The 22,656-nt window shown below is 33.0% G+C and overlaps 1 protein-coding gene across 1 annotated transcript; it reads left to right on the top strand.

Moving 5' to 3' along the window:
* Positions 1–6,963, top strand: LOC127736706 (60S ribosomal protein L21-like). The gene is made up of 5 exons (XM_052247294.1): positions 1–31; positions 4,152–4,288; positions 4,934–5,046; positions 5,824–5,974; positions 6,845–6,963. Exons 2-5 carry the CDS (start codon positions 4,160–4,162, stop codon positions 6,932–6,934), a joined length of 483 nt encoding a protein of 160 aa, XP_052103254.1. The 5' UTR covers positions 1–31; positions 4,152–4,159; the 3' UTR covers positions 6,935–6,963.
* Positions 6,964–22,656: the final 15,693 nt, after the last annotated feature.

The following is a 22,656-nucleotide window of genomic DNA, read 5'->3' as shown; positions in this document are numbered from 1 at the left end:
TTCCTTTTTCTTCCGGTCAGAAATCAGAAAGGTTGTTGCACGTGTTTGTTGGAATTTTTTTCCCATTTTTACCACTTTTTAACCGTTTAGTTTTGTCAATATATATTACGTCAATAAATATTTTACACATTTATATAAATGCTTAATGTTTATCGCATAGAAATCCTGTATTTGACAGGTTTAGCATGATTGTCCTCACCCCTTTGCATAAGAATCTGTTCAAATTCAAGTAAATTGTGCATTGATAAAATTTCAGCTACTAATTTTAAAATTTCATTTGCAATAATTCCATTTTGAAATCGATTAAATACTATGTTCATAGAGAAGTTTTAAAGTTATGGCATTGACCTGTTGTGTGCATTAAATCGGTATAATATACTGTTATAATACATGAATTAAATATATGTTTAAAACACAATAAAATCTCAAGAGGAGTATAATTTGGCAAGGAATCTAATCTTGACATGTACATAACAGTGTAAGGGAACAACATGCTGTTATCAGAATTAACCACAACTCTCACAAGTCCTTGCCCAAGGGCAGTAAACATGTCTTTTAAAAAAGGTTCTACAGTATAAACAAATGTAATATTAATATTTGATGTATTGATATTAATCAATACTTTAGGTTAGCTTTTCTACTATAGAATTTATATCATTAATCCCAATTATATTGCTTTTGAACAGAATAAGGTACAAAATGTAATTGTGTGTGTATATTAAAATAAAGGAAATTTATATTTTTCTATAAAGAATAAACACAAATTAAAGAAAAGTAGTTGCTTAATACTTTGTTGTTAAAAATCTGCAATTCTCAATCTTCCAGCAATAGAATAAAAACTTTATAGTTGAAAAAACCCTGTGGAACCCTACAAACATTCATCTACACTACCAGTGTCCTGACCTATAATTTTTATCCCCTATCTCAACAAAAATCTTATAAGGAGCAAGAAAAGTAGTATACCTACAAAATGGTAACAAGACATTTCGGCACCCAGACAAATCGGCACCCAAGTCCGAAGACATTTCGGCATCCATTTTGGACAGTTCGGGATCCGGACATTTCGGGACCAAGACAATTCGGCACCTCATTTTTTTTAAATATATATATTAGGAAAAATAAAAGAATTGTTACCGTAATATTATAATCCGTTGATAAAATATACAATAACAAAATTTGAAATCATCATTTAATTAAATCCTAAATGATTGTGTATGAATAGTAAAACATCATTTAATTAAATCATAATTGATTGTTAGATATGACGGTGTTTGAATAAACATCATTTAATTAAAATAAAATCATAATTAATTGTAGTTATGCATTAATCAGTATTGTATGTATAAATCTGATAATTTCTCAATAGAGACAAATGAGAAATCAAAAGTGTATAGCTTGTGTTTCAGCTTGTGTTCTCGTTTGATTCTTACATCTGTAAAGACAACACAATACCTGAAAACTATATTTTATTGTTTTAATATTAAAACCCATAAACATAAAAGCGCGTGCAAGCCATAATGAGTAAAAACCCAGAAACATGTAACACTCCCAAACGTGTCCATCCCCCCAAACGTGTCCGATTCCCCCAAACGTGTCTATTCTCCCCAAACGTGTCCGTAATATTCAATATGGCCCAAACGTGTCCGATTTCAAAACCCCCAAACGTGTCCGATAATTGTTATTCGCCAAAACGTGTCCACTGTTAAACGCCATAACGTCTCACGTCTTTTAGCGCCAACACATGTATGTCCTAAATAAAATCAATAACGTTTACGGCAATTCTATGATGGGGAAACAGTTGATGAGGTAGTAATTTATAAGCATTAGTTTGTTCAATGCCGGTTGTTAATGATTATCATAATTGCAAATTTAATATGTAACATATGAATTAACTTTTGACTGAATTTGCTTATTGTCCAGTTGCAAGTATTTCATGCTCATTAAGAGCGAACATACATATAATTCTAGTGCAGTATAATTAATCGTTTACTCTGTAAATTATGAGTTGCTAATAAACTCCGATGATGCCTTTTATATTAATCCGAAGGCAGGCTTTCAGCAGAATTGACTTCCCTTTTTTTCAACAGTTCTGATATTTTAAAAGCTCTTCAAATCAAAAACTGGTTTTCCGGGTTTCTAATAAATTTTAGGTTTCGAGCATCACTAAAGACACACGAACAAGAGAAATAACATCCAGTGCCAAATATTTCATGCATTATTTGAACGAAATCATGTTAACAATAAATACTGTATATAGGTTCTATTATCATACCGGGAATTTAGGATTGGGCCTAAATTGTTGCAGTTATTCGGGATTAACACTAGTTGGGATTGTAATCTAAAAAAATAAGAGCGTGTGAAGACCGATTTTTTTTATGACTTCAGTTAGAAACTACTGCAATCTCCGTTATGTAATAGAGGCCGTTTTAAATAAAAGTTGCGGAAATTTAAAAAAAATGTTGCCTTCCATAATACAACTGATGGCACCATGAAAGAGTGAATTGCTACATTCTCCCTACACGAGGTATCTGATTTAATATCTACAATTAACTGAGCATGGCTGCTAATACATTTACATTGTTGAAGGCTTGCCTATAATTGCTTACATCCACTTTATTTGAACTTTGGTGGATAGTTGCCTCATTGGCAATCATACCTCATCTCCTTATTTTTATAAGGATAAAAATGATAAGCATGTTAAGATTTATCTGCCACGTAATTTTTCAAACCAATTGGACAACCCTATTTGCAGTTATTGCATCTGGAATTATGAATTTTACGAAATATCTCTGTTTTTTTTTTTTTTTTTTTTTTTTTTTTTTTTTTTTTTTTATTATTATCTTAAATGCTGATAAAGAGAAATTTTGAACAGCAAGTTGAGATCTACAACTAAGTTAACTAAGTTAACTGACCGAAATTGTAAATTTATCCCTTATAGGAGTTATTGGCTTGAAAGGCATTTTTTTTTAAATTAAATTTTCAAGTTATTTTTAAGAAAGTATAATAGATGAAGGGAAACTTTAAGTGACAAAAATGACAGCTATCCAAATAAATGACTAAGCTGCAATACAGTCTTCACAAATAAAAATAACCAAAAAGAATAAGATACTTCTTCAAAGATACCATATACAATATTGACAATAATGTCATAAATAGTGCAGGAATTAAATTGGTAATTTGTAAAAACAGTCAAACATAATCGTTATATTAACACTAAACTTGTAAATTGAGTTCATACCCACATACATATATCAGTGCCAGGTAACTTTAATGTTTGGTTCACTATATTTTGATCAAGGATAAAATAATTGATTTTATCTTTATAAGGTGCCGATTTGTCTATGTTAGATTCCGATTTGTCTAGATGCCGATTTGTCTGGGTGCCGAAGTGTCTTTCTCGGGTGCCGATTTGTCCGGATGCCGATTTGTCTGGGTACCGAACTGTCTAGAATTCCTACAAAATCTATGTTTGAACATAGAAATACCCCATAAAGCCAGAGTTCTTGAAATCATTTTTTCCCTGGCAGTCCTAGAATAAATATGCTGGTCCTCACTATTAATTCTATTGTAAAATAATAAAATTGTTTCGGTCCTTTGCCAAATTTTGGTGGTCAAAACCTTAGGACCACCACTTTTCGAGAACTCTGTAAAGCAACCATTTTATAAGTAAATTTAGAGCTAGAAGGGGTGATTTAATTTAAAAAAAAACTCAGAAAGTTTAAATTCTTTAGAGAAATTTTAACGCAAACAATGTTCTACCTTTTATTCTTTTTTTTTCTTCCTTTTTATTTAAATTGTTGCTGAACTATATTTTACATATTGAGCCATTATCCCTTATCCTAAATTATGATGGTGGTGTTTAAATGATTTACAGCAGTTAATGAAATGAATAAAAATATTACAGATTAGTAGGAAAAAGATGTCTAGCTAGCTTAAAAATTGGCTGGATCACAGCACAGAAGATGCTTTGATATCTTTATTTTACTGATTATTAACTTGGATTTTTGCAGTCGACATTAACTTTTACAATGAAGGCAGCAGTCACATGGTTCTCTCTGATCCTGAACAAAGTATTTTTAGGATCAATTAGTGATCCCTAGAAACTACAAAAAAATGAATATACATAATAATTTATCATCTGGTATTTGTAGACTTCATCATGACCAACACAAAGGGTTATAGACGTGGAACACGTTATATGTTCTCAAGACCATTCAAGAAGCATGGTGTTATTCCATTGTCTACATACATGAAAATATACAAAAGAGGAGACATTGTCGATATTAAGGTTTGTTCATATAAAGAAAAAGAATATCGATAAAAAAGCAAAAGAAGCAACAATCACTGATGTAATGTTGAAAGAAGATTTAATAAAGGTCCAGTAAGACCCTAAAAAAACAGCTTAGACAGTTGAATTTTATTTCAGTCCAACCTTCTTTGTCGAACTGGATTGTGTAAAACAATTCTTATAATTCCTGGTAAAGTTCCTGTTTGTTTAATGCATTTCGACCTCTGATGAGTCAAACTTGGGTGTTCAAAATCTCAGTTAATTTGAGTATATTTTGGTGGATAGTTGTCTCATTGGCAATCATACCATATCTCCTTATTTTTATATTCAAGGTCGACTTGAAAAATAGTGGACATAAATTAGCCCAAATGTTTCGACATTCCAAGAAAATGACAAATCGTAGGAAAATAAAACATTTTAAATTCCGATGAGTGGAACCCTTGGATTATCAAGGTTTAATCATTATACACGTACAAAAATGTATATCATATATCATTATTTTTTATGGAAATTTTAACAAAGTTTGTTTTTAGTTTTTTTTTTTTTTTTCAGGTTATGCTTAATCAAACTTGAATAAGGACTTGATTTTAAAAAATTTGTTGACCAACTTGAAACATTTATAGCGTATGTATACATTATTTTCAGGGTCATGGTGCAGTACAAAAGGGTATGCCCCACAAAATATACCATGGCAAAACTGGTCGTATCTTTAATGTGACACCTCATGCTGTCGGTGTTGTTGTTAACAAAAGAGTAAGGTAAGTCGACTTATACATTTAAAAATGCCATGGATGTGTGTCCACTGGTCATTGTAGCTATCACAGCCAGTACTCAATATTTACATTGTATGTCTGCTGTCTTTAGGGACCTGTAGTTTTTTCAAGAGCCAATTAAGTTGGGGAAAATCATAATCTAATATATACAATTGTAACATGAAATCTTAAGCTACTGTTGATGAGATGATGGCTGCTATCAACTGTTGGATATCAATTGTTAACCAATCCCAACATTTTGGTTTAGTGTGGTGGGTTACTGTCTCATTGATATATACTGTACTGGTTATATTCATATTTGAAAGAATATGAATGAAAGTAAATAACCAATAAGTTAAGAGGTAGTATGGAAAATGTCCCAAATCTGACACTGGTCAATGGTGGTGATAGACAAATTATCTGATAGTACAGATGGAAAATGACTGCCATATTATTGCCTTGGTACTGGCACTTTGTGTAGGACCAGATATATATGAATTTACTCTTATTTCATATGTAACACAGTCTTTTAAGGTTATCTTAGTGACACATCAAACATTCGAAAACACCTCAAGCAGATCCAAAATGCAAATAGCTAAGTCAAAATTTCATCTTGCTGTAGTTTTTTAGGCCGAAATATTCTGCAAATAAAGGTCAGTTTGATATTCAGTGCTCACAGTTATTATTGAATTATTTATGTTGCACATGCTACTAGATACCCCTAAGTACATTGTTGAGCTAAAAATTATTGACATAGTAATATAAGATTCAAACTAATTTCAGACATAAGATTTTACCCAAGAGAATCAATGTAAGGATTGAGCACATTAAGCACTCAAACTGCAGATTGGATTTCTTAAAGAGAGTCCAAGAAAATGGTGAAAAGAAGAAGGAAGCCAAGGCCCAGGGTGTCAAATTCAACCTCAAACGACAGGTAGGTCAAGGGTTAGAGGCACCACATTTAACTTTTACAACAGGCTAGAGGCACCACATTTAACTTCTGATGACACTTTATGACGGTACAGTTACAGTGGTCTTATAATATTGTACTCCCTGTGAGCACAGGAGGTCATGGGTTTGATTTCCAGCCAGGTCAAACCAAAATCTTGAAATTGGTATTTGTTGCTTTTATATTAACATTTTGGAGTAATGGGTAAAACGGTTGGCTTGGTTTCAAAATAATGTGTACAGGTAGGGTGACACACTGAGTTAGATTTTGAACGTACTGCCATGATTTTACAAAGCCAGGCTCATAATAGAATCACATTAACATGTAGACATACTGTAGGTCTTAACTGTATTTTAAGGCGATTCAAATATTGTGAATATTCCGTGCTGTTTTGATTGGTTGTTGTTTCTTAATTAATCTATCTATGGCAAATATTTCCTGAATTATAAGGACAAGTTAACAATATATTAGTTAGGTTGGGTCACTAGAGATGATGTGGAAATTTGGATAGCTACTGCAAATTTCTAATTCCTATTGTCAAGGAGTATTCACCATTGTCAGTTTTGGGAATTTCTAAGATTTATATTGGTGGTGAGAGGGACGGACATGTCTGGAAAATATTACAATTTTGGAAACACTACCACCCTACTAGTACTATGTATATACATGAAAGGCTTTTCTATGGTGGCATGATTAGATTTGTTTTGATATAATAGCTCCTTGACAGTTGTCTTAACTTTCATATGGCTTGCATTGACACATTTGTATCTGAAATTGCATCATATTTTATTTTATTTTAAAACAACATTTTAACTTTTTCTTTATTAAATAACACATGTTTTGTTTCTTTTTCAGCCCAAAGAACCAAAAGGAGCCAGATTTGTGAGGACAAAATATAACAAGCCACAGATCTTAGAACCAATACCCTATGAATTTATTGCATAAGGACTTATAATAAAGTGGTCTGAGAATTATATTGGTTCATTTACTGTGTCTAATAAAACTTTTCAAACAGCATATGAAATGCTATGAAAGTTTTGAAAAGAAAAAAAGAGATAAAATTTGACAATGGGAAAGAGAAACCCCCTCTCCCCCACCATCGTAAAATGATTCTTCTAACTGGGTTTTGGTTTTTATACGACCGCAAAAAATTTTTGCGGTCGTATATTGGTATGACGTTGGCGTCGTCCGAAGACACATTGGTTTTCGCACTCTAACTTTAGTTTAAGTGAATGGATCTCTATGAAATTTTACCATAAGGTTCAATACCACAAAAGGAAGTTTGGGATTGATTTTGGGGGTTATGGTACCAACAGTTAAGGAATTAGGGGCCAAAAATAAGCATTTTTGTAACTTCCAGACATAACTTGTGTGTTAGTGTATGGATCTCTCTGACATTGTACCACAAGGTTCCATATCACACAGGGAATGCTGGGATTGATTTTGGGGGTAATTGCCTCAAAATATTAGGAATTAGGGGCAAAAAACAAGCATTTTTCTAGTTTCATGACAATAACTTGTGTGTAAGTGTATGGATCTTTCTGAAATTGTACTACAAGGTTCCATGTCACAAAGGGAAAACTGGAATTGAGTTTGGGGGTAATTACCCAAAACATTTAGGAATAAGGGGCCAAAAATAAGCATTTTTCTAGTTTCCAGACAATAACTTGTGTTCAAGTGTATGGATCTCTCTGAAATTGTACCACAAGGTTCCATATCACACAGGGAAGGCTGGGATTGAGTTTGGGGGTGATGAATCATAAGGGGGTTCAAAAAATTTGGGGGGGGGATTTTTTTTTTTTTCCTTTTTTTTTTCTTTTAAAATTTTTCATTTTAAGTTGGTTATTTCTGTTTTATATTTAAAAGCAAATAATAATGATATGGTAGGAGATACACACCAAACAGGATGTGTAAATTATTATATAATAAGTATTGTGCAATAGCAAGAAATTTTCAATTGCACAGTATTGCACAATAGCAAGAAATCTTCAATTGCACAGTATTGCGCAATAGCAAGAAATCTTCAATTGCACAGTATTGTGCAATAGTAAGAAATATCCAATAGCACAATATTGCGCAATAGCAAGAAATTGTCAATTGTACAGTATTGCGCAATAGCAAGAAATATTCAATTGCACAGTATTGTGCAAAAGAAGATACTTCGTATAAATTGCTTATTTCTTGACCAATTTCAATGGGGTTTTATTCTTGAATTCTTGGGGTTCTTTAATATGCTGATTCTAACCGTGTATTAAGTTTTTGGATTTTGGGCCCCGTTTTTAAATTGGTCCACATTGAGGTCCAAAGGGTCCAAAATTAAACTTTGTTTGATTTCATCAAAAATTGAATTATTGGGGTTCTTTGATATGCTGAATCTAACCGTGTATTTAGATTCTTAATTTTTGGTTCCGTTTTCAAATTGGTCTACATTAAGGTCCAAAGGGTCCAAAATTAAACTTAGTTTGTTTTTAACAAAAATTGAATTCTTAGGGTTCTTTGATATGCTGAATCTAAACATGTATTTAGATTTTTGATTATGGGCCCAGTTTTCAAGTTGGTCCAAATCAAGGTCCAAAATTAAACTTTGTTTGATTTCAACAAAAATTGAATATATGGGGTTCTTTGATATGCTGAATCTAACCATGTATTTAGATTTTTGATTTTTGGGCCCCATTATCAACTTTGTCCACATTGAGGTCAAAAGGGTCCAGAATTAAACTTTGTTTGATTACATCAAAAATTGAATTCTTGGGGTTCTTTGATATGCTGAATCTAACCATGTATTTAGATTTTGGATATTGGACCATAATAGGTGAATGTCCAATTTAAAATTTTTAAGTCCTTAGACCACATTCATTCTGTGTCAGAAACCTATGCTGTGTCAAATATTTAATCACAATCCAAATTCAGAGCTGTATCAAGCTTGAATATTGTGTCCATACTTGCCCCAACTGTTCCGAGTTTGACCTCTGCGGTCGTATCCAGCTGCTTCAGGCAAAGCGCATTTTTTTATGTCAACTACCTACATTTTTTTGTACTTCCTGTTTGCCAATACTTTGATTTTTTCCATATGTTGAATGAATATAAAAATTTAGTCACATATTTGTCCAATACTACTGAACAGAATGACTTGTATTTTATCAGCAGCTCACCAGTGATAAGTTGTAACATATTTGTGCTCTTAAAATTTGTCAAGACCGCTGCTTCCTGTTTTTCTTGTACTTTAAAATACGAGTGGAGATATGCCTAGCACAACAACACCTGCAATCTGTTTTCTCTTTTAACAATTGAATAGAACTTGTCAAAGAACTTGATGAGACCCATGAGTTGACAATTTAAATTGAAAGAGGATTTAACATTTATGACCAAGGTTACTGTGAAGTTATGTCTAGCGAACAAGTCAAAAACACACCCTCCACATTATTATATTGGGAATATCATAAAGGTAATCATAACAAAGGTAATTTGTTTTTGAAACTAATTTCATTGTGCTGATGCTTTCCTCCTTTGACACTTGGTAAAAATAATGGCTAGAAGCTGGTACTTGTGTAGCTGTTTTTGAACTTGCAAGATTATCTGGATTGTGATGAGAAGGAGAAATTAGGATGCTAATTTTGGCCTTTAATCCATTTTGAATGTTAAGATGCCTTATGGACTGAAGTATTCACTTATTATTTTATATTGCTCAATAAATGTTTGTCGGCAGCCTTTATGGTATTTTTAAATAGGGATATTGTGGCTAATTCCAAGATTTTTATCCTCAGAATTTATCTAATTAAGTTAAATGTGATGTCGGCATGGAAATCACAATACATGTACGACTTTTCAATTAGCATTATAGTGCTCTGGTCAGTGTTGAATATGATTCAGATATTTCAGAAATAACATGGTTGCTTTAATAAAAAAATCCTTTCTGGCGGCTTATATTGGGCTGTTAAGTTTTTTTTTTTAATTTCTGAAACCTACCCTGTATGATTTGATGAAGACATGACTCTACTCATCCTTTGGATGATATAATTGACCAAATAACATGGTCACTTTTGCTGTAAATGTCGTGTTTAAGTTTTAATTCAACTGGTATATGATGATCCTTGCCAGTATGAGTGGTAAAATTACAATAGAGTTTTATGAATTTATTTCTGATACACATAGGTATTAAAATAAATAAATGACACAAAACAACAAGCATAATCTTATAAAAATGTAACATTGAATATTAATTTTTCCTTAGTAGTAGGTATTCTCATGTTTCTTTATCTGTTCTGATTATAGAAAGATGTCAACTTAGTAGAGTTCTCAAAAGATATGATGAACTCTAGTAGAATTTTTCTGTGAAAAGGGCAAACAGACCGAAAGTCACCAAATGCATAGGTCAAAAGTCTGGGAGTTTGCACCTTAGTTTTCCTTATAACATCGACAAAAAATTTAAGAAAATTTTGTTATAAATCATGCCGATGACAAACTATTGAACTGATGATACCCTCTTGGACTAACAATCAACCAGCAGTTTTACACTTGTATATGTTTTTGATTTTATTTTTGCTGTAAAAACAGCTTCTTCAGACATTTCGAGGTTTGTTGGAGATGGGGTTCCCATTTAAAAAAAAAATCTATTGGACCAAGTTTGCTGTCTGAGGCGATTTGTTTCCCCCCCACCGATCTGAAGTTTCTTTCGGAGAACTTTTACGAAAGGGCATTTTTCTGTATATCTTATTTTTTATTATATTATTTTATTTTAATTAGTCGGTTATCTAAGCAGATAATAATCTTATAACAACATACAACAGTGTAAGGCGTATATGTTATTACAGATCATGAATGTGTTTTAAAGATTCAAAAATTTAATATATATCAAAAGGAATACTGGATATCATTGTGGCACAAAACTAGTTCTGCAAAGTATTTCAGATGTCGTTTAATGAAATCGGATACTCTGCATTTATCAGGCTTTTCAATAAAATATGATGAATTTGCTAAAAGACAACCTTCCCAAACTATTGAAAACTATCATTGTGCATTGCCAATAATGTCTTGGTGTAAATAAGAGAAACCCATTCCATGCGATGCGATTAGGGGTGTGTACAAGTTTGTCAAAATGCCATTTAATTATTTTATTCATATTTTGATATATAAGAGTGGCATTTACGTCAACAATCAACCACGTCACTTTCCGTGAGACAGTTTAAATTATGTATATAATTATATTACTTCTGTATGATGCAAATCTTACTTAAACTAATGATTGTATTGTTCTGTGAAATACTTAAAAAAAAAGTCCAACATACCTCTTATATTTGGTATTATCCACTTCTAGGACATCCACCCAAGCATTGTTGTAAATAAAACGCTGAAAGGAAGCGTTCATTGATTCGAAAAGGAGTCTAGAACGACGATATTATAGCGTTTGTAATATACACCGTGCATTCGGTCTAGCGCCCTCAAGTTGTATCTGATACTTGTAAGATTTTATTTATTTAAATTGAGTTCTGCCCCTTTTCCCAGTATGTTGAGAAAAATGCAGCATCAGGCCCGAGAACACAGTTATTTCGTAGTGCATTTCTTTTAGACAATAAAGTCAAATTAAAAAAATCGCACCTGCTCTATCTCAAAAAGATTTTTACAGTGTAGTGTACTACTATTGGGACAAATAATATAAAAATTATAGAAATGTCTACCTGCTCTAACTCAAAATATTGACAATTCTATGTTAAGGGGGTCTAAAATTCAGTTTGACAGCTTCAGACATACTAGTTTTTGACCTTTTTTAACTGGACCAAATCACTTAGTCTACTTTACATAAAGATTCAGCACCCACATTTTTTTAACATGTAATTTCATCCCCTTACTTAATATTTCATGCATAAAATATAAAGAAAGGAATTTGGAAAGTGTATGAAAAAAATTTGCAAGTTATACACTGTCCACACTAGGGAGGCTTGTATAGGGTATATTGGGATACGGGATATTTGCCATTTTAATTTTAGGGATATGGGATATTTGTCCTAAAAGTAAATGGGATATGGGATATTGATGCATTTTTAAGGATATTGAATCTTGAACATGAAAAAAAATAAGTGGAATTTAAAAGTTAAGTACAGAAATATTTACATCTCACTTGATAAAATTGCCCAAAAAAAATTAATATATAAGGTCATTTTAGTGCTTTGTGATTTTCATTGAGTTTATGAAATTATGGTCGTTATTTAAAAGTCATCCAAACCCACCCAAGCAAAAAGTATTAATCTATTTTCGATATTTATATGCTCATATGTACTGATAATTTTAAAAGTATTTGTTTTGCTTTCCATACTTCGTTCCTTATTGTTAATTTTCCTTTTTTGGATGGTGATGTTCCTTTTGCACTATCTTACGGTGTTTGTATATCACAACTCTTTCGCTATGCCCGTGTCTATTGTAACGTTTTTGGATTTTAATGAACGTAATCTATGTATCACTGGTAAATTATTAAATCAGAGATTTCGTTACCACAAATCACTTAACATCTTTACTAAATTCTTCCGTAGATATAAAGATTTGGTTTTGAAGTTTGGTTGTACCTGTAGAAAACTTATTTCAAACGGGATAGCACATCCTCATTTTTACGGAGATGTTGTTTACCGTGCCATTGGATGTTGGATGTGTAATGATTGATAATTTAGTCTTAGATGCATGATTTTTTTTATTAGTTGTTATTGGCTTTGAACTAGCTGTCAGTAACTGCGAGTACTCTCAGATTTGTACTTAGTGTCTTTTTGTTGATGGGATGCACAAGTACTCGGTCACGTCCACTCTGTGTTTTTGTTAGATGTTTTTCTATTTGTATCCATCTGATGAGTTAAGCCTTTTTCAACTGATTTGTATAGTTCGTTCTTATGTTGTATTGTTACACCACTTTCCCATGTTAAGGGGGGTGGGGGGGGATCCCGCTTACATGTTTAACCCCGCCACATTCTGTATGTATGTGCCTGTCCTAAGTCAGGAGCCTGTAATTCAGTGGTTGTAGTTTGTTGCTGTGTTACATATTTGTTTTTTGTTCATTTTTTTATACATAAATTAGGCCGTTAGTTTTCTTGTTTGAATTGTTCTACATTTGTCATTACGGGACCTTTTATTGCTGACTATGCGGTATGAGCTTTGCTCATTGTTGAAAGTAGTACGGTGACCCATAGTTGTTAATATCTGTGTCATTTGGTATCTTGTGAAGAGTTGTCTCATTGGCAATCATACTACATCTTCTTTTTTATATTATATGCTCATATGCATTGATAATTTTCTTGAAATAATCATAGATTATATAGTGTTGTCAATATTTTTGTTTATTTTGATGCTTTATATGATTACGGGATATTTTCTGGTGTTTCACCTCTTATTTTTTACGTGCCGAGGATCTTCAGCGGTCTCTCTACGTTTCAATGATTGTAATAGATTATGGACCAAGGGTAGTCCGAGATTGCTCTGATGTGCAACGGCTGTTTTGCCAGACAAGCTTCGGCCGTGGGACGTCAGAGCACGTCCCATATCAAAAAGTGGATATTTAGCCGTAGAAAAATGGATGCCCTGTTTGAATTTGAAACTTCCTCTTAAATAGCTTTTTAAAAGGTTAAACTAGAATTAGAATTAGGACTAAATAATCAGTGTAATCTTTTCTTCTATTACTGGTGTTTTGAGGAAGGAAATTAGTAAAAGTAACAAAAATATTGTGATCTATGAATTTCATAAAGTTCAAGATCACATAGTCAAATTTTGTGTTTCTTTGCAAAACAAGGGCTGTGCAAGTTTTGCTTGCTGTAAAAATATTGCAATATTTAAGTTTAATGTACGTGCATTAGCAGAAAGCTTTCTTGTGTTAAATTTTGAGTTTTTGAACTTGCATGCTGAATATCCACTTTTTGATATGGGCGTGCTCTGACGTCCCACAGCCTCAGCTTGTCTGGCAAAACAGCCGTTGGATGTCAGAGCAATCTCGGTCTAGAAACAGGGTTGCGTCCTTCTGTTCTTTCCAACATAGGTTAACGTGCAGGATGAAGTTTCTTATCAATGAAAGAAGAATGCTATCAAAATGAAATTTTACAGACATATACATCATGGTTTGAACAATTAAAAAAAAAATGTCTGAAATTAGACCCCTTACACCAAATTGATCGTTTATGATCACATGAAAAGTGATTGTTGTACAACGCTCTAAGATGGAACACTTCATCTTCTTATTTAACAATGGAAGTATGCACTGTAAATTTCCTTTACCACAGTTTTTTTTCTCTTTATATTCTAGTTCAACAAGGAATATTATTTTAATCAAATGTTAGTATTTTGAAAATAGATAATATAATTTGATCATTTTTCAGTCAAAATTGTTGAAGTTGTGCCAAAATCCTCATCAGAAGTGATGATGAGAAAAAAATGGGTTTGGGAATGAATTTATAATGATTTTTTGGGATATTTCAAAATAGTTTTAGGGATATGGGATATTTGTATAAAATATTTATTGGGATATTAGGGGTAAACATTATAGAGATATGGGATATTGGGATAAAAACTTAATGGGATATGGGATATTGATACCCCCCTAAACAAGCCTCACTAGGGACTATATTTGTAGACAAAGGACGATAACTGTGTCCTCGGACCATCATTCGTTGAAATTATTTCCTAACTACGACTCGAGTCGGGCTCAATTTGCTGAAATTTATATGCTAGTTTATATGATCATATACCATATTTCAGTTGTTAATATTTGGTATGTAGACCGACACTAGTCACTATTATACATAATAGTAACAAACCAAGTTCAGCGCTTAAAGAATATTTTTAATTCATATTGAGTTGTGCCCCTTTTCTCAGTATGTTCAGGAAAAGGTAGCATTAGTCCATTTACCAAACATTGTGTATTGTATAAAAGTAAGAAGATGTTGTTTGATTGCCAATGAGACAACTCTCCACCAGAAACCAAATGACAGAAATTAAGTTAACAACTGTAAGTCACCGCACGTAGTTTATGATATTGATCATATGCCATGTGTTCAGATGCTAATATTCGATATCTAGATAGATACTGGTCTCTTGGTGCCTCTAGTTTTTCTGCCGTGGGGTTTAAAATCGAGATTTTAATACAATTAGCATAGACCACAGCTACAGTGTTGATTATATAAGTTACTATTATATTTTTCGAGACCAACAGATAAATGTCGTATGAAAAGTCACCATTCATCAAGTTTGCATCTATAATTTAACATGTGATTTAAGTTTAACTTCTTTTCTTATATAGATTTCACATGTATGCTGATTTTCGTGAAATTTATTTTCGACCCTATAATAACTAATATGTTTTTTTAGACATCAATGACTTTGTCAAACCTTCATGGAGTTTTATGAAATTAAGGCAGAAGCAAAATTTTGAAAATATTTATTTTCATTTTTCCGTATTTGACTGATAAATGGACTTGGTTTTTTTACAGTTAACTAGTAGATACAGTCTGGGGTTAAAGTTTGTAACACATCAATTACTTTGTCAAATCTTCATAGAGTTTTATGAAATTTTGGCAGAAGCTTTTTGTGCCCCCGTACAAATGGAAAAATTGCTGAATTTTTCGTTTCTGTTCTCTAACTTTAGTTTGCCTCAACCAAAAGTTATGAAACTTATACACAATGCTTTTACCACTAAACACAGATAAAGTACAACTTTTGATAGCGTCACTCGAGTTATGTCCTTTTATAACGTTACATGCAAGCGGGGGCATCATCGGTGTCCCATGGACACATTCCCCATTTATTATGATTAAAAGATAATGTCTGAAGCAAACTTGAAAATATATTTTTTTGATTTTCAGTATTTTTCTGATAGATGGACTTAATGTTTACAGTTAACATTTACAGACAGTCTGTGATTAAATTTTTTTGACATGATAAATTTGTAAACCTGCATGGATTGTTATGAAACTTGGACAGAATCTAATCTTCAAGACCAAGAAATAGCATCTAAAGAAAAAGTTAGATTTTTCTTTTAAATTCTGTATTTTACTGATAAATGGACTCACTTTAAAGTCAACATTACACTTTTACACTGACAGCAGCAATCGCAGGCGAGACACAAGTTCGCGGAACCCCTTACGAATTTTTATAATAACAAACTTTTAACATTATAATACTTTTATTTTTGCCGGGTTGCCATGGCTTATTTGTGTCCAAGCAATATCCATCATATACTTTAATAATCAATACCTAAAATATCCAAAATGTGACAAAGTTTTAATTATAGAGGCAAGCTTGGTGACGGTTTCTTTTTCTTAAAATAAAATAAAACCCCACACGTGAGTCTCTCAAGAAAATTAAAGTACATTTTAGTAACAATCTTGACATTAAGTGATTGTTATGCATCAGTTTCAGTTAATCTATCATACATAAAGTATATCTCACTAGTGGTCCTGACAGACATATCAAACAGACTGATTATGTAACTGATCTGGTGAAATCAATCATCACGTCAAATGTTCTGTACTTGCTTTACTATAAAGGAAGGATGCTTCACTATAAAGGAAGGAAGTTCTTTGTTATTTCATCTTCATCTGGTTTATTTAACGTTCTGTAAACTGTGAACTGTTTCGATGCACCGTAGAAAAGTTCTGGATACATATACAATTTATATTTTTTTCATGATCTTTCATGCCGATAGTGGGAAACTAGTTTTAATATGGAAAGAAAGTGCTCTGTTGATTTCGAGGTACCGAGATCAACGTTTGAGGACTGACCAGACACAAATCCACCGCAAAATCGAGGAATAAAAATAATCATACTGTTTCGAGTATTTTAAAAATTATGCACCAAATCTTTACCAAACCGTTATTGATAATATAATGTACCATGGAGAGAGAAAGACCTTTCGGCATGTTTTTTTTTTCTTTTTGGTTAAAAGCTCAGTCGCAGTACAAACTAAATGTATATACAAGTGAAAACTGGAATGAATCTTTGAAAAACGTGTTTTGCGGTTATTCGTGATAATTGCTACACTCTGATAAAATCAGGGTACAAAAATTCACGGTTAGCTAGACAGGAATAGTTCTAAAGTAAGCTTGTCCTAGGTTAGAGCTTTTGCAAATTTCCCCAAAATTATATTTGATATGAGCCATGTATTATGTTGAGATGACTTTGCAATTAAAGTTTTTAAGTTATCTTGCATATACACCGTTGCTTTAGAAATTATAGATCTGTCGAAAAAAAATCTTGGCTTGGGTGCATTTTGTAACTATAACTTTACACGATTCGATTAAAAAACATCTTTTTTTCTCTTCACCATGGGTATGGAGAAGTGGTCGCGGGTCCCTTGCCTAGATATTTATTAAATTTCAAAGGGGTCTTTGGTGTTATATTTTCCAAATGGTGAATATTAAGATTTCAACAATTCAATGTGTGATACACATTGAGGGCGTTATATAAAAATAAGAAGATGTGGTATGATTGCCAGTGAGACAACTCTCCATAAGAGACCAAATGACATAAATTAACAACAATCGTGTTAGTCCGAATGGGTGCATCTAATTTACACCAAGATATCATTGTCATTACAGAATGATAGTTTTCAATAATTTAGGATGGGGGTATTAGCGCGATTTGACCATATGTTATTGAAAAGCATGATAAATGCAGGGTATCCAATTTCATTTAACGACATCTTGGTGTAAATAACGGAAGTTGCGGATGCATCGTCACTTGAAAATTGAGGTGATAATAATTAATCTTGAAGTCTTCTTATTTTAGTTGACGTCTATGAAACCTTGCGCACAATGTATAATCATTATCTAACTAGCATGAACAGCCTTATCTGGCCGACCAAGTTTATGACAGATTATTGATAAAGACCAAAAAAACGAATATTGTAAAAGTTGACAACAATCTGCTACATGATGTACATAGTGTTTGTAATATTTTATTTATTTGTTTATGTCAGTGAGTGCAAACAGACAAAACGACTTTTGCTTAATACAGACCAATCAGCAATGGAAGATCGGATTAGTCGCTTAGAATCAGAGATACTAAACCAGAAAACATCACTACGACATTTATTGACTGAAAACCAACATTTGACGCTTGAAAATCAACTTCATACAACCACTGTACAACAACTAAGTTCAGAAGTCCAGAAACTTTCTTTACAGCTGAAGACTTTATCGACATTGTCTAATACTGAGTGTGAGTTTTTCTCTTATCAATGAGCGGGTCTATACCGGCTTCAAAACGATGTACATTTCATACTAAATCAGAACATGTCCTTAGTCAAGAGTCTGAGTGAGTATTGAAGAGAGAAAGTCCAAATCATAGTTAAGTGTCCAAGTGAGTATTGAAGAGAGACAGTCCAAATTTTAAGATTCGATGATGACAATCCTTGAGTCGACATTATTATAGTAGAGCTCATTATACACGTGTGTCTTAATTAAAGACTGTGTATTTTAAAATTTTATTTGTATTAGTCTTTCTAATATTTAAAAGTAATTTGATCGTTTAAGAGTTGATTCAAGTAATGCATGAAATTCAACATTGGAATTTCGAATGGGTATTTGCCACTGAAATGATTGTAGATCAAACAAATAACCCGGAAAGGGTGCAGAATTCTAATAAAATACTTGTATATTTTCAATTTTATTGTATGTTAAATATATCGCAGCACATAATACATTATATGTGGATATTTAACAGCACATGGTACAACATACGTACGATGGGCCAAGACCTCCTGTCCAAGTAACAATACAGAAGTAGTTTACTCAGGTAGGCAGAAAATTGAAATACAGGTAAATGCTAAATAAGATTTCACAGGGGCAACCAAAGAATAATGAGCAGAATAAAAAATATTTTTGAAGAGTTTTTACTTTACATTGCTCTTAAAAACAAAACCAAGACATAAGAAAAGCGCTGAACTTGATTTGATTAACGATACATAAGTATACAAGTTACTTGCTTTATATCTCCATCATTTTGTTCATTTAAGGTTACATGTGCGAGGGTGATTGTATTTATAATTGTTATATTATTATATTGTCAATATGCCTGAAACAAATCCACTTCAATGGTTGCTATGATTGTGTCACACAGAATTGAGGTTTTTAAATGATTGATAGCTATTTAAATTACAGTGTTCTATCTAACCCGACTAATTCCGTCCCTCCCCGTAATCGATCTCTCCTACTTGCGAGTTAATGGAGTAATCGTAGATCAGCGGAATATGAAACGACTAAAGGACGTATAACTAACATACGTCCTTGAACGACTGAATTATTCTGGTAATGTTCTATCTGCCTTTTTCAGTCTCACTTTGAAATTACAGTTGAACATGTGACTCGTTCGAAACAGGTTATACTATAGTGTTATTAACTGGCTGTTTCTGTATTGGCCCTGTGTTAGATTCGAGGTTTAGCTGTATTGGACCCGAGACTCGAAGAGTCGAGGGCCAATACAGCTGATCGAGAATCTATAACAGGGCCAATACAGAAACAGCCAGTTCATAACACTTTTATTAAATGATTATAAGAAAATTAAAAACCTGAAGTGAACGTCCCGTCCCGTTTTAGCCCATGGGCCAATACGGCTTTTTTTCCATATTGGCCCTGTTTTTTTCCGTTTCAAGACTTTTAGACGTTACAAAACATTACACATCATTTGAGCTGTTTATTTTATGATTTTAATTTAAAAAATATAATACAAATCATCATTGAAATGTTTTTATGCATAACGATACCACCAATAAAGTAATGGCGTAAGAAAATTGAAACCGGAAGTGAACGTCCCGTATTGGCCCTGTTCGAAAAGCAATATAAACTCTTGATTTATATCGACAGTGGAATGTTTTCAGTATTGCACATGCTGATTTATCCGTATAAGGGCTTATTTGCTCATATCGTTTAATAAAAAATAATAATATATCTGTGTTTTAAACTGCACAGGTGATATACCCATACCTCACTGCAAGTTAAATACTGTCGATATAGCACCGGTTGGTTATGTCGAAATTGATTATGAAATGCACAGATTGAAGGAATACAACATACCAGTATCATTCGTTGGCATTTACGTTCTTCAACTGATGTCATATTTTGATTCAACGAAAGCACCTACTTTTTATAAATCTTTTGAAATACTTCAGCATATATGTAGGTAAATGAATGTCAGATGCATGAGTAATGCTGACTCCTTGGACCCTCTAGTTTATATATTTATTTACAATTGAATCAAACATCCACAAGAAGTCCTTACATCAGTGACTAGACACTTTGCTATTGCTCTTGCTGACTGGTCATGTGACCTTTTACCCTGCAGAAGTAACAAGCAAAAACTATGACATTTCAAAAAGGAATACGAAGGCAGAGAGTTAATGATATCATTAACAAACAGAATAAGTTTTGGACAGAAATGAGCTCATCGGATTCGTTTTTGACTCTGCTCTTTGTGATACAAAATGCAATTACTATACACATGTATAATGTAACACATCTATTTATCAATGTTCCTCTGCAGTTTAGTTTCATTTATGCTTTTTACTACCTTTATTAGGAGTTTTGATTCTCCAAAAATTGACGTTATCCTATGTCACTGAAGTAAGATGTATGCTTTTTATAACTTTCTGAAGGATTTGTTGGAGGAGGAATGTATAACGACAAAACTGCTGCTCCAGAGCCAGTATGTCTACCTCTTGATCCCGATTTTGAAAGAACTACAGGTGTAGATGCAGGTCGTATGAATGGAGGAGAGTATGATGATAACTTCTTTGTTCAAAATGGCGATGGATTAGACGTCCCATGTGCCGTTTGTCGGACGAGACTTGCATCTAGTGTTATAATGATACCCGGGAAAACTCGATGTTATCCCGGCTGGAACAGAGAATATTACGGTTATCTATCTGGTAGTCACCATGCGTACTTAGCTTCTGGTTCCTATGTTTGTGCAGATATCCATCCAGATTACCTAACTGGCAGCGGAACTCACAGCAATGGTAAGCTATTTACAACTGTATTGGCAAAATGTGGATCCCTTCAATGTCCACCGTATAAAAATAATTATCCACTGACATGTGTTGTCTGTTCTAAATAATTATAATTTGGAAACATTTATCATTATTAAAATAAAAATTATTCTAAATTGTTTGTTATCTGTTCTTTCCCCACATTTACACATTTACACATAAACACTATTACTTTATGAAAATTCAATATATAAATGTATTTTTGTCTCGCCTTGACGGAGTCAAAAAGCGAGACATAGGTATGCTGTTTCCGGCGTCGGCGGCGGCGGCGGCGTCAACAATGTATTAGTTTGTGATTAAGTCTAGTTCATGGTGAACCACTAGTGGTAGGTCAATGATATTTGGTATGCAGTTGTATTAGCATTGGCACATCTCATTACCATGGAGATTATTTGGACCCGCCCCTCAGTCAAGGTCTATTGACTTTGAAACTTTTCATAGTTTACATGTATTAGTTTGTGATTAGGTCAATTTATGGGGAACCACTAGTGGTAGGTCAATGATATTTGGTATGCAGTTGTATAAGCATTGGCATATCTCATTTCCATGAAGATTATTTGGCTCCGCCCCCTTAGTCATGGTCTATAGACTTTGAAAATTTTGCTAAGTTAACATGTATTAGTTTGTGATTAGGTCAGTTCAAGGGGAACCATTAGTGGTAGGCCAATGTTAATTGGTGTTCAGCTGTATAAGCATTTTCACATCTCATTTCCATGGAGAATATTTGGCCCCGCCCCCTCAATCATGGTCTATTTACTTTGAAACTTTTGCTTAGTTTACATGTTTTAGTTTGTGATTAGATCAGTTTAAGATGAACTGCTAATGTTAAGTCAATGATATTTGGTATGCAAATTTATTGGCATCTGCAAGTATCGTTTCCATGGAGATTATATAGCCCCACCCCTGATCATGGTTCATTGACTTTGAAACTTTTACATAGTTTACAAGTTAATGTTTGTGTTTAGGTTTGTTTAAAGGGAACGACTTATAATAAGTCAATGGTATTTGGTATGCAGTTGTATTAGCATTGGCACATCTCATTCCATGGAGATTGTTTAGCCATGTACCTTCAGTCATGGTTCATCGACTTTGAATATTTGCATAACTTACATGTTAAAGTATTGCTATTTTAATTTCAACATTTGCATTATCAAAAATTACAAAAAGGCGAGACATATCTCTGTGATAACAGTTTATTTATATTGCAAGGAAAATATGTGAAGATTTATCAACTACAGATTTAATACAGACTAGTCGAGACTTAAAATATTTAAATCTACAAGAATATCATTAAATCCAGTTCTGGTTCTCTTATTCGGTCGACCAGTAGTATATATATGACATTTGAAACTCAATATTTGTGGTTAATCCAGGTTATTCTGTTTCAACATTTCCAGAGAAAAATGCATTGCAACTTATTTTTTAGCTCACCTGGTCCAAGTAAGCTTTTCTCATCACTTGGCGTCCGTCGTCCGTCGCCATCGTTAACTTTTACAAAAATCTTCTCCCCTGAAACTACTAGGCCAAATTTAACAAGTTTTGTCTTTTCTCTTGAAAACCGCAATGAATAGAGAAAATCTAACAGGGCAGAAATGGTCAAAATATTTAGATCTATCTACTGTCTATTAACCACAAAACTTTCACACCACTTCTTATGGGA

Source organism: Mytilus californianus, unplaced genomic scaffold, assembly GCF_021869535.1.
Source record: "Mytilus californianus isolate M0D057914Y unplaced genomic scaffold, xbMytCali1.0.p SCAF_35, whole genome shotgun sequence".
NCBI lineage: Eukaryota > Metazoa > Mollusca > Bivalvia > Mytilida > Mytilidae > Mytilus > Mytilus californianus.
Note: the sequence above shows the minus strand (reverse complement) of the source record. Positions and strands in the feature narration are given on the sequence as shown.

Excerpts from the sequence above, each read along its gene's own strand:
- LOC127736706 (XM_052247294.1), top strand. The coding sequence starts at position 4,160 with ATGACCAACACAAAGGGTTATAGACGTGGAACACGTTATATGTTCTCA. Across the intron at positions 5,047-5,823 it reads GTTGTTAACAAAAGAGTAAG|ACATAAGATTTTACCCAAGA; the intron begins GTAAGTCGACTT and ends AACTAATTTCAG. Across the intron at positions 5,975-6,844 it reads AATTCAACCTCAAACGACAG|CCCAAAGAACCAAAAGGAGC; the intron begins GTAGGTCAAGGG and ends TTTCTTTTTCAG.